Source organism: Passer montanus, unplaced genomic scaffold (genome assembly GCF_014805655.1).
Source record: "Passer montanus isolate IOZ18808 unplaced genomic scaffold, ASM1480565v1 scaffold1, whole genome shotgun sequence".
Classification (NCBI taxonomy): Eukaryota; Metazoa; Chordata; class Aves; order Passeriformes; family Passeridae; genus Passer; species Passer montanus.
This window is the reverse complement of record NW_024356504.1, coordinates 12637876-12650978: the sequence shown is the minus strand read 5'-3', so window position 1 is coordinate 12650978 and position 13103 is coordinate 12637876. Positions and strand designations below refer to the sequence as shown.

The 13103-nt window shown below is 44.5% G+C and overlaps 1 protein-coding gene across 3 annotated transcripts in view; it reads left to right on the top strand.

The window, feature by feature from the left end:
- Nucleotides 1–13103, top strand: part of LOC120498991 (unconventional myosin-X-like) — an 89270-nt gene that overhangs the window by 53718 nt on the left and 22449 nt on the right. For all 3 annotated transcript variants that reach the window (XM_039702337.1, XM_039702345.1, XM_039702353.1), the window contains 4 exons: nucleotides 1139–1245; nucleotides 5546–5851; nucleotides 10175–10214; nucleotides 11703–12494. In XM_039702337.1, coding sequence (XP_039558271.1) covers nucleotides 1139–1245; nucleotides 5546–5851; nucleotides 10175–10214; nucleotides 11703–12494 — 1245 coding nt within the window. The remainder of the gene's footprint in view (nucleotides 1–1138; nucleotides 1246–5545; nucleotides 5852–10174; nucleotides 10215–11702; nucleotides 12495–13103) is intronic.

Here is a 13103-nt window from a genome sequence, read left to right as displayed (position 1 = left end):
ATAAGTGGGGCTGCACTTCCCTAGTGCAGCCTGTTCTGCTGCTGGCCCTGGCAGGGATTTATCCAATGCCAGGCAGCAGGTCACACGAGCATGGCCATATGGCACTTGCTGCTGTGACTGCAGCTTGTATGGACATGTCTTACCAGCTTGTTCTAGTCTGGGTACTGCTAGCAGTGTACCCACAGCGCTGTGGAGCTCCATGCAGGCTGCAATCCATCCCAAAAGGCAGCACATTTATTTCAGGAATTTGTGCTGAATCCTGTGCTAACCTAGTGCAAGCCAGCTGATTTAACATTGCTTAGACATGTCAGCACAATTCCTGTAAACATGGCTTTATCTTGCTTGTATCTCAGTTCTTTTGTCTTTAACGTAGCACCTGCATTCTTCACAAGCATTTAGCACCGAGCAGAAGTTGTAAATGCAGACGGTGAAAGATGCTTGAGAATAAAAATACTGGACGTGCAACCAGTAATACTTGAGAGTTCTGTGCTCAGAGCTCAGTTGCCCCTAGTGCATGCTCCAGTGTCGAACCTCTTCAGCATGGAAGCATCTCAGCCCTGAGTGGCTGGGGGTCGGTGGAGGGCTTCAGCACGGTGGGCTGAGAGTACACGCAGCTTTGTGCCTCGACTGGGCTTTTGGCTTTCCGCCTGCCTTCCACTAAGATTCCTGTAAAGCTTACTTCCTGGAGTCTAGAAATCGAAAAGTTCCTCCCTTTCCTTGAGACGCGGAGGAGTTTCTTTGCAAAATATTTGATCACCCAAGCAGGTCCCAGCGCCTGCTGCAGGGAGGTACCGGATAGTGCCGGGAAAGCTGTCAGCTGGGAAAGAGTTAATCACAGGCGCAAACTTGGGCTCTCCTCCTCCCTCCTCTTTCCCTCCTTCCTCTGCTCCCTCCCTCTCTCTTTTAAGTCTTGACCACAGAGTGAGGGCGGCGGGGGTTGGGCTCGGAGCCGGGCTCTGGCCGCTGCCGAACTTTTCCCGGCGCTCGGCGTGCGGGCGCCGCGGGGCAGCGCGGGGGCGGCCGCCCGGGCACGGAGCGCTCTCCGCGCCGCTCAGCCGGGATGAAACCGCCCGGCTCTCCCGGGGACTGACTTCTTTCCTCTCTTTGTGTTTACTGAAACTCCTCCCCGTGGCGTCAGGTTTTCCTGAAGGAAGCTCTTGAGCAGAAGCTGGAGAAGGATCGGGAAGAGGAGTTGAGGAAAGCAGCTATAGTCATCCGGGCCCACGTCTTGGGCTACATGGCAAGGTCAGTGCTGGGGGCTGCCCCACCATCCCTGTGCTTGCGTGCCTGGGTTGCCCCGACACCCTGCTTTGCTCTCTAGTCCCCTAGCATCTGTCCCGTCTTCCCCTCCTGTATTCTAAGGCAGAGTTGCAGAATCTGCCCTCCCTGCCAGCATCGGCTCTGCTGAAACCTTCCTGCACTTTTGGCACCTCTTTTCCAGTTATGTGCACGTTTGCACCTTCCCTCAACGCTGCTCAGCAGGCTTCCCGTGGACTTTTGTACCCATTGCTTGCCTGTGATGACACCTTTTCCTTGCCTTCAGGGCTCTCCTGGCTGGGCCCCACCTGCGCTTTGGGTCCCCTCCTTTCCCTTGTGCCTGTCAACTCTGTTTTCTGCTCCCCCTGCCAATTGCTTCTTCCTCACTTGCAGTTCTGCCTTTGCTCACCCTCTTTCCTTGCCCTGCCTGTTTGCCTTGTGATCTCCCTCTCCTTTTAATTAACTGTTCAGAATTGGTTTTTGGCCAGCTCTGCAACAGTAATCTCCTCTTGCCTCTCCCTTTTGCACCTGACCAGAGAAGGTTTGGGAGAACCAACTGCAGACAAACGGCCCCTCCTCTGCCCCTCGAAGTCAGTGCAACAGCTGACTCCTTAATGGCTGTGGTATGCACACTTAATCCCAGTAAGATGCTCTTTCCTGGCTGGTCTTTGCTCCAGACACCTGTCAGTCAGGGTTGTGAGGAGGTGAAATCCCTGGCCAGCAGAGCTGTTTCAGCAGGCACTCTTCTTAGAGCTCTAGTTACACCAGGTAGCTCATTTTTCATAGGGAAATGTGTGCAAGAGTTGTACCCTGCCTTGCCAGTATGGAATATCAGCAAAACACACATTTAGTCTCTGGGGCTTTTTATTCATTTATTTATTTCCCTCTTGGAAGACAAATGAGCTCGCTCTATTGTTTGTACATGAGATTGAAAGTTCTTTGTGTCAGGGCCTCTTCTCTTTTTTACTTTTTGTCTAGCATTTGGAGGGAGGGGTAGGGATTAGCATAGGAAAATGGATTTGCTGGAAACATCACTGCAGGCATACTGGATTACTGCTTTTCTGAGTTCCTGGTAAGGAAGCTGCTGTCCTGCAGGGCTGTGATGGAGACTGTGTGGCAGCAGTGTTCCTCTTGGTTAGAAATCTTGTGGTCCTTCAGCCTCCACACCTCTGAGTTCCTCATCCCACATGTTGCTGTTAGGAGTCTCATCCTTAAGGATAAGCTGTGCTTCTGCAGCTGGAGTGTAAATCTTCACAAGTGGCTGGAGGTAACTGGACTTCAGAGGGGAGGAGAGCAAGGAGTAAAGAAGAGCTGGAGAGGGGGGTCTGTAAAATTTTCTATGAAGAGAGTTTCCAGTTGCACTGCACCTCTATTGAAAAAGGCCAGCAGGCAGGAGTTCATCTGGGCAAGTGCTGAATGGTCTGTGCAGAGCTGGGCAGGAATACCAGCTCTGCCTTGAGCTTGATACCATTTCTGTTAGTTTTGCAAGTATAAGTGTATTTAAATTCATTTGGTCTTATGCAAAGTAGACTGGCAAAGGAATGATTTTACTGGTTTCTCCCTCTTTGTGAACTTGTTCTGTGAGCCTGGAGAACCAGATTTTCTTTGCTCTCATTCCCTGCAGCCTATGCAGCCTGGTATCTCTGATCACTAAAATGTGAGACAAGAAAATCAAGCCCATTGAAATGACCCCATTCTTATGTAGCTAATCTGTGGAGCTCTGAGATACAGCTAACAGCTTCACCAGCTAAAAACCACATAGTGCAGGATCCATGTATGAATTTGGCTCTGCCTCTGGTTTCTTCAGGACTGTTCTTCATGGGAAGAAGACAGCAGCAAATTGCTCCATAACCCTGTGATCTCTAGTCCTTGGAGGCATAACTGCTATAACTATAGCTCATTGACAGAATAATTAAGTAAATTTCAAATAACAGCATTGGAGCCTTGCAGCCAGCCTGCCTTCTCTGGTGTGCTGCATGGTCAGGAGGTCTCCCAGCCCCTTGGCTTGGTCTGCAGTTTGAACTTCTTTGGCCAGTGCGGAAGGGTGAGTGGAAGCTTGAACCAGGGGAATGAGATTGCAGCTTGTAAGCAGCAATTCCAGCTGAAGGGCATCTGCAAGCTTGGCTGTGGTCATGAGGAATGAGGGGGCAATTCAGCCTGGCAGATTAGCAGGCAGAGCTGGCCTGGAGCTGGGCAGGGCTTGGCACATGTTGCGCTTGAGAGAGTTTCTGGCAGATGCATTTTGTAAAAGTCAGAGTACCCTTTTTGATGCACTTAGTCTGCCTTGGCAGAGAGTGCATGTGCAGCTGTTCACACCCCATGTGCAGGACACAGGGTGGACAGAAAGAGTGGGGATGAGGAGACTGCAGTCCAGGAGTAATTAACCTAAAACATTCTACTTCTTATCAACTCTTGCCTTTCCTTTTCTTTTCTCTGTGCTTCCTCCTTTTGACTTAATACTTATGGAAAAGAGCATGACCTCTGCGCACTACAGCTATTAGCATCCCTCTCCTGATTTTCTTGACTGGGCTGATGTGTCTGATGTGCAGGGAGGTGGCAGGCTGTCAGCATGGGTTTCTGTTGACATTTGTAGGGAATTTCCTTGCCAGGAGAGGGATTTTAAGGTGTGTCTTTTCCTCAGGGTGTTGCAGAAGGTTTGTGGGAAGTTTATGTGAGAATACCATGCTATTTCCAGTGTGCTTTCTAGGACTGTAAGGCCCCAAGGATTACTGTAGCCTGCTGGCCCAAGATCCTGTGCAACAGCCCCATAGAATTTATCTCTGCACCTTCTGGTTTGGATTAAAGTTTTTGATTTGACTAGTACCAATGGTTGTTTCCCCAGTGAAGATACTAAGGCATCTAAATATATTAAACTACTTTAAAAAATGTCTGCTTATTTTCAGCCTTAATAGATGTCAGCTTCAGGTTGGTTAAATCTTATGGGCCCTCTTGGAAAAATAGAAATGTGGACACTTAAACTGGGATGAAGCCTTTTCTTAGGCTTTTCTTTGCTCCATGCAGGATCTATTTCTTAAGGTCCTGCATGGAGCAATTTCTCTCATTCTGTAAGCCTGAATTTCTGGTTCCAGTCCTGCTTCCTTGGAAATCACTTGAGGGTCTAACATTGTTCTTGAAATGGGGGTGCTAACACAGAGCACAGAATAAAAGCAGTATTCTGTACAACAGTATTTCTGCTTACAAGAATAAGAATCCCAGTAGTATTTTTCCTGTAGCATTGTGGTGGGAGTTTGCTTTTGTGTGATGATCTGGGGCCCAAAAATCCAGTTTTGACTTGCTGCTTCCCAACATAGTTCCACATCAGTTGTGTTTGGCCTTTGATTCTTCAATACAAAACCTTATGTTTGGCTCTTTTGGATTGTTTAATGTTTGCTTAAATCTAGCTTACAAATTGATCCAGATTACTGTGTAATGGTAACTCCTGTTATTTGCCCAGTTTATGTATCATGTACAAACTTCTACCAGGAACTTTTTTCATGTCCTTGATAAAGCTAGTCTTCAATTCAGAGGCAAAACCTGACTTTTCTACAATGTTACTAGACTACAGAAATACTGAATGATGACTGTTGTGTTCTGGGGCCCTATCATGTTCTTAAAGTGCTGTAAAGTTGATTTTGATGTCATTGATGATCCTTGTGGGTCCCTTGCAACTCAAGATAATCAGTGATTCTTTTTTAGGCAAAATGTTGTGCAGTAGAAGTATTTGTTTATGTGAACTTGTTACAATGTTTGATTTAGCCATCAATATTGTAGTATCAGTGTGTTTTCTCCCAGACAATATGAAATTAATGTGACCTAATCTATTTTTGCACTGTTTTTGCCTTTCCTGGAGTAATTTGCTTTTGACCACTTAAGAGATGGAGCAATATTTGTCTTCATGTAGTATGGGCATCTGTATGTTTCTATTATAATAAATCCAAACTGCATGATTTCGCTTACTGCACAATGAATGTGTTTATGTGCAGTGCAGAGAGGCTTTGGGCCAGAGGACCTTCCCTATCCAGGGCCAGATATCTCTCCATTGTCATCTGAGAGTCTTCACAAAAGTGGGTTCCCATTGAAACAAACTGTTGGTAGATTAGGAGGGAGAACAGTGAGGTGAATATGATTTACAGGTAGTGAGTGGCAGGAGAAGAACAGAAATCATGTCACTTCTGACCTGTGTTTTTCAAAAAGGACTTTTCTGTGGATGTGGTCAGTGTGCAAGGGCATGAGGAGTGCAGAGCATGTATGACTTAGCGATGCATTAAGTGTGCGGTTCTGTTTTTAGGAAGAAGTATCAGAAGGTGCTATCCAGTGTTGTTATAATCCAAAAGAACTACCGGGCGTACTTCTGGAAGAAGAGCCTGCTGCGGCTGAAGGCCTCTGCGGTGACCCTGCAGAAGCACTGGCGCGGCCGCCTGGCTCGCGGCCTCTACCAGCACCTGCTGCAGCAGGAACTCCGGAGGAAGCAGGAAGCCGAGGAGAGAAGGAGGCAAGAGGAGGAAGAGCAGATCAGAAGAGAGGAAGAGGAAAGACAATGGCAAGAAGAGGAGGAGCGTAGGAGGAAACAGGAAGAGGAAGAGGTGAAGGAAAGGTACAAGATGGTATCTTGCATTCTGTCTTGGGTTTAGACTGTTCAAAGGGGAGTATTCTAGAATGGGTTCTGCCCCTTTGTTTTAACCAGTCCCTTTCCACCAATAAGGAAAGAATACAAATAGCTATAAGTGAAAACATAAGTTTACTAATGAGTGAAACCGCAACAGGCGAAAAACATCAGTAAATAATCACTATATACAAAATTGCTAGATCTCACAAACTCCCTGAGAGCAAACTGGAACCCAAAATGGTGGAAACACCCCTTCCCAAGATGGCACCCGCCACAGGCCATGGTGCATAGGGAGTCAAAGGGAAATTGGCGTCAGAGCCTCCCCCTCAAGATGACGGCCCTTGCAGGTGACCACGCTGTTGGGAGACAAGGTTTAACCAGTCCCTTTCCACCAATAAGGAAAGAATACAAATAGCTATAAGTGAAAAAATAAGTTTATTAACGAGTGAAACCGCAACAGGCGAAAAACATCAGTAAATAATCACTATATACAAAATTGCTAGATCTCACAAACTCCCTGAGAGCAAACTGGAACCCAAAATGTGGAAACACCCCTTCCCAAGATGGCACCCGCCACAGGCCATGGTGCATAGGGAGTCAAAGGGAAAATGGCGTCAGAGCCTCCCCCTCAAGATAACGGCCTTTGCAGGTGACCACACGGTTGGGAGACAAAGAGGAAGGATGGCAGAAATCCCCACAGGAATGAAGGAACTTACCCAGCAGTTATGTGGCAAATGAGAAGTGCTGCTGTGTGTGGGGTCAGCACTGCCACTTGCTGCATTTGGTGGACTCTGCTGGGTTTATTATTATAAAAATTTCAACATATAATTGTGTGATAGTTTGCTTTTCAGAAGTAGGTCTTCTAGGCTTTTGTTACCCACTTTCCCAAAGGGGGATCTCATCAGACTGTGTGGCAAGCATCAGAAAATTCTAAGGTTAGAAGCACTCACCCTGAGTCCTGTGTGCAGTTTTGGGCACCAGAACATAAAAAACATTAAACTAGAGAGTGTCCAGAGCAGGGCAGTGAGATGGTGTTAGTGTGGAGGGGAAGCTGTATGAGGAGTGGCTGAGGTCACTTGATCTCTTCAGCCTGGAGAAGAGGAGACTGAGGGAAGACCTCATTGTGGTCTTCAACATCTTCTGTGAGGGGAAGAGGAGCAGTAGGCTCTGGCTGAGGGAAGACCTCATTGTGGTCTTCAACATCCTTATGAGGGGAAGAGGAGCAGTAGGCTCCGATCTCTTGACTCCTATGCCCAGTGACAGGACTTGAGGAAATGGCAGGAAGGTGAATTAGGGAAGATTTAGGTTCAATACCAGGAAAAGGTTTTTCACCCGGCGGGTTGTCAGTACTGGAACAGACTCCTCAGAGAAGTGTTCGTAGCACCAAGCCTGACAGAGTTCAGGAAATGTTTGGACAATGCTCTCGGGCACATGGTGTGACTCTTGGGGTGTCCTGTGCAGGACCAGGAGTTGGACCTGACATCCTCATGGGTCCCTTCCAACTCAGCGTTTGATTCTACAATAAAAGGAAGGACCTGTCTAGTTTATTGGCTGTAGAGTGTTTTTGCTCTTTAGTTCCCAGACCATGAGAGATGTGTTCAACCCAGCATCATGGCAGAGAAGTGTCATTGTCAGCAATCAGGCACACTCATTTTATTTTCATTTTCTAATTTATGTTAAATGGCACCTGAGTGAGTAGCCAGGATGGTACTAGCAGACCGACTTATCTAACTCCTGAACATCCATTTGACCTAAAAAAATGAGGTGGAAGTCCACTGAGAACAAGCAAAACAACACAAATGTAGAGAGAAAGTCAGAAGGACCTAGGCACAATTTGAGCTGTAGTGAGCCAGAAGTTGGCATGCAATTATTGTACATACACTTTTAGCAGAGGGGAGACATGGAACAATTTGGTCTAACATTCAACAGGAAGAAAAATAATAATATTGAGAAAAATGAGGTATTTGATGCTATTTTTATCTTCCCCAAAAGCTTAACTGTTGGATATCAAATACAGTTAGGAAGGATGTACAAGAATTCAGAAGATGTCATGGAAATAAAAGGTTAGATAATGCTCAGATAAATCAAATTACAAATTCAAGAATTCAGAAGATGTCATGGAAATAAATCAGATAAATCAAATTACAAATGATAAAGAACGTATGAGGATTTGGTGAAAGTAATGTTTGGGTACTTCAAGAACTAGATAAAACAGTTTAAAACAATGGCTATTCACTTTCTTCTTTGTGGATAGTAATTTTTCCATAAAAATGGAAAATACAAAACAATTATGACCCCCTTTTAAAATGGGAAAAGGAGGAATAAGGGAATTGTGGATCAGTCAGCCTCACCTCAGTTTCAGGAAGATACTAAAACAAATGATCAAACTGTTGTAAATTCTTGATAAAGGAATTAAGCCAAGTGGATTTCTGAAGAACAAATAGCATTAGAGTTATCTGTTTCCTTCTGTGGTGTCTTATGGCATGTCTTGGGGACAGGGAAAAGCCATGGAGGATAGGTAACTTAGCTTTGGCTGGATAAAAGCTAGCTAGGTAAGGGCTTTGATATGTTGTGACAGTACTCTAAGATGCTTGAAGAAATTTGCTTTGGGAAAAAGCATGTGAAACAAGATTAGGATTTGTGTTTTTACTGCATTAATTAATAAACAATAGTAGCTTTTTGTTAAATAAAAAAGAACTCTTGAATGGGATTTTTCCATGACCTCTGCTGGATGTGGTACTTGTGCAGTGTTTTCATAAGAATTTGGATGAGGAAATATTAATATCCTTATTAAATTTGCAGATAAAACCATCTGCTGATGGGCTGTAGGCATATAGCCTAGGATTACAGTTCAGATAATTTTGGCAAGTTAAAGGATCTGAAAAAACTGATAACTTTTGGTACAGACATACAGATTTACAGTCAGGAATAATCAAATGCACAGGGAGCAGAGGAGGAATGCTTACTTCAACAGCAGGAGGAAGGTCTGGAGGCTAAGTTGAATATGTCACCAGTGTCATGCTGTGTGAGAGGAGAAAGCAAATGCTCTCTATAAACAGAATTGTTTCTGTAGGATGGGGTGATGCTTCAGTACCCTTCAGTTGGAGTGCTGTCCCAGGTTTTGGGTATCACATTTCAGGAAGAGTGTAGATCAGTTGATGATGACTAGAAAGCAGAAAGAAATACCAGAGGTTTAAAAACTGTGAGCAACAGTTGCAGGAATTAGTATGTGGATTATAGGTGGGACTCCTAATGTGTTTTAAAATGGTTGTGCTTTTGAGCTCTCTTGTCATTTAAGGCAGTTGTTTTGCTCATGATGACTGCTAGGGATCTTTCAGTAGAGTAGGAACCATCTGGTTCTCACTTATGTCAGCTTTCATTTACAAATATTTCCTGAAATTTTTTTTGAGAGTGTGAGCACAAGAGTGAGAGCTTTAAGGACTTTGTGACTTACAGCTGCAGTTTAGAATTTGGCTGGGAAAATCTGCAAGGCCTGGGGAAAAAAAAAATCGTTGCCCTCCTGTTCTCTCTGGGGTTGAATTATGGGTTTCAAAGTCACCACTGGCAGCGGTAGCTTTCTTCCATCCAGCAGCAGCCTATTCCTGCTCCCTAAGCGTGACCCTGGCATTTGTCTGTCTGCTGTTCAGTTGTTTGTAGCATACTTGCCCTGGAGAAACTGGCCACAGTGATAGCTTTGCTTTGGAGTGTAACCTTTTTGAACTGGATAGAGCTGCAACACCGTGGGACAGTTTTTTCCTCTGCTCATGTTTACTAACAAACTCTGACTCTTACATCCTTCACTAATAAACTGGATTATGCATGCCACTGAGAAGTTACGTTAGTTGGGGCTTTAATATAGTAAAAGCAAAACAAAACACAAATTCCGTGCTGGTATTGCAAAAATTATATTTTTAAAAAATTAACAGTTTCCTGATATCTGTCAATTACACACGTACAACCTCAATATTCACAGATTTATTGTATTTTAAAAGATTCTGTTTACATTTATCATGAGTCTGATTTGTATTTCTGTCAGTGTTTCCATTGTCCTTCCTGGTGTGTTCCAACTAATCCAATTTCCTAATTGATCTGAAAGTTAAGTGCATGGGGAAAATCTGTTATATCCACAAAGGTCATGCCAACCACAGAGAATTGGATTTTTACTAAATTGCAAAAGCTTTTAAATCAGTCTTACAGCAAGTACCTCATTTTAACCTTATCCATGGAGGGATGATGTGTCCATGTAATTCTGAAAACCTCACGTAGGAGAGCTAGGTCTGACTCTGACTGTTATGTTTTGTTTTTTAACAGAGAAAAGGAGCAACTGAATGCGCTACTGCAGGTGGCCCAGGTAAGTTTAAAAGTTGTTCTTTTCACATGCTTTCTTGTGAATATCTATGAACAGTCCTTAATTGCTTCTCCTTTGCCTGGATGCTGATGCTGTTGTGGCAGTATCAGTATTGTGGCAACACTATTTAAAAAATGGGCTTTGTTCAAAACCTGCAGGCAGAAGTGCACAGAGTTAACAAGGCAGGGCTTTTTCAAGGCTCTTATATGAGCCTGCACTGGTTCTATTTGAAAATTTCCATATTGAACATGCAGCATCCTATTTTTATCTCTACTGCTTGAGCTTGTTAGATAACCTTGTGATGTGCTACACTGTGACACAGTCTGTTTTGCTGGATTGTTGCCTGTAACAGGCAAAATAAGAGTGCAGCCAACTGCTGCCATGGCTAAAATAAACCCCTTGTAACTGATCTGATTGTTGGTACTTGACATACCAAAGAGCAGACCACCTACCCTGAGGTGTGTGAAAATTGCTGTGTATCTCATTGGTTTTTTTCCCATACCACTCGTTCCCCAGTTTCAGACCATCTTTGTTCAGGAGAGGGTAGAAGCATAGAAATTCATTCATCCACAAGTAGGAGTCAAGTAGAGAACCAGCAACTAGGTAAATAAAGAAAACAAGGACTGAGGCTTAAATGAGCCAATATATTGACTGCATTGTCTTAAGTCCTATCCGGAAGTACAAGAAATCCTATTGGAATTTATTTTTTACTTTTTCTCATGTGTGTATCTGTTCTCTCATGTGTATGTTTTCAACATCCTCTGTGGAGGGGAGGATGGCTTTACCCTAAACATCAGTGAAAATTAACCAGTGTCTTCCATCTTCGAGTTATCACATATCTGCTGGAAATTTTCTGTTACTTCAGTGTACAAAATAGTGTGAGACAGAGTCTTCAGTAGTCAGGCATCAGCCATCTAGTGATGGTAAAGAATGCAGAGAAATTCTGGGTAGAGTTTTGTTGGGCTGTGGTTGGAGTGGATACAGTCCTGCTTCATGCAAATATCCCTTCCAGCCCCAGATTCTGATGGTCAGATCATCATTTCAGGAAACAATGAAATTTCCAGACCTCTTAATGAATTTCTGGGAAATCTTCAGCTCTTAAGTAATCTGTGCATATATGTATTCATATATAGTTGCTTTCTCCTATATGTGTGTGAGTTCAAAAAGAGAGAATGGACTTTCAGGCTGCTTTATTCAAATTTCAGTGTACAGTGACCAGATAGAGAGGCTTTTCTAAAAATTGACTGCACCCAGTGAGCTTCTTTGTATGATTCATAATGGAGGTAGATTGCTGGGGAAAAGGAGGTACCTGAGGATCCAGTAGTTGTACCTTTAGCTTTTACACCATGAATGATTGCAGGATGCTTGGAGTCATCTTTCTGCAGATGGTAAGTATAAGGCAAGCACAGGAGACAGGAAGAATGGAAGGTCCAGGCAAGGAACACAGACAGGTTGAAGAAAATGCTTTAACACTGTTCTAAATTCTTTTAGGTGGAAACAGTAAACACTGAGGAGGTGGATATTCCCCTGCAAGAAGAAGAGAGACGTCAGATGGAGGAGATCTTAAGACTTGAGAAGGAGATTGAAAAGTTGCAGCAACAGAAAGAGGATCACATGTCTGTCATCTCTGAAGACACCAGGAATGAAATCTATCGGCAGCGAGAAGAAGAGATACAGAGGTTGGAAAAAGAGGCATCAAGGGTTGCCCAGGAATTCTTGGAGCTGCTGGATTTTGGCAATCTGGATGAAAGTGTGCAGAACTTAGAGCGCTCACTTTCTAGTGAGGGGACACTCAACATTGACTGCAGCCTGGTGGCACCACTGGCTGAAGAAGAAGTGGATGAGGGTTTTCATGCTGATGATGAAGGACGCCCAACTTCCAGTTTGGTGGTCTCAAATCAGCATGGCACAAGAAACAGTGGTAACTACTCAAAGGATGTTGCAAACAGAAGCCTTTTGCTTCTCCAGAGGGAAGTGGGAGAGGTTGCCCCTGCTCCAGGACTGCCTGTGGAAAGAGCCACTAGCCCCAAGGAGCAGAGAGCCCTGTCTGACCCAGCAGAAAGCGTTTACAGCACTGTCTCTGATACACAGAGGAGTAACAGTGGAGAGGCAGGAGAGCCCATTTACACCTCCCCCCCTGATGTGGAGTCTGACTATGACCACGAGGAGTTTGATGGCTATGGAGATGCAGGTAACGCCTCAGCTGAGCCTCTGAATGATGAGGAGGCTCTGAGGCACTCCCATGGTACCAGCCTGGACTCCAACCGTGGCAGCCTGGACTCGGTGAGAATCTCTCCCTTCACCTTTCTGCACATTAGTGTGACTTTGTTGATGTTTGTAATATCTTTGTCTTCTTGCTGTATGCCTGCTTGCTCTGGGTATAGCTACTGATATGTAACTCTCTCTTATATCAATAATCAGCTTGAAAAAAAGGGAAGAGTCATAGATAGGCTGAAGGCCAGAGGGCTTGTGATTGTCTGGTGTCTGCTGGTACACAAGCTAGTACATGTGTACCTATTTTAGATTGTTTCCATTGCCTTAAATTATTGTAACACCCTTTAGGAGGAAGGAAAGCAAACAACCGGTATTTTCTAGGTGTGTGTTCTAACTTAGAGAGATTTCACAGAAAGGACCTAAGGTTCCAGTGTGCAATGACAAGAGGAAATGGGAAAGGCTGGGGTTTGATTTGTCTCCATTACCAAAACTTCTCTTCTCACTCTGTTCAGAGTCAAGGGTTTATTTTCAGCTGCTGTGTACAAGTTAAGCTATTCTAAAGCTGGAAGAAATTACTGTGCTGATTGGGTTGTGTCCCAATGCTCACAGCCAGGATCACTGAACCTTTTCATTCCTGCTGCAGGGACAGTGACAGGGTGGTAAAGCTGGGCTATTGGC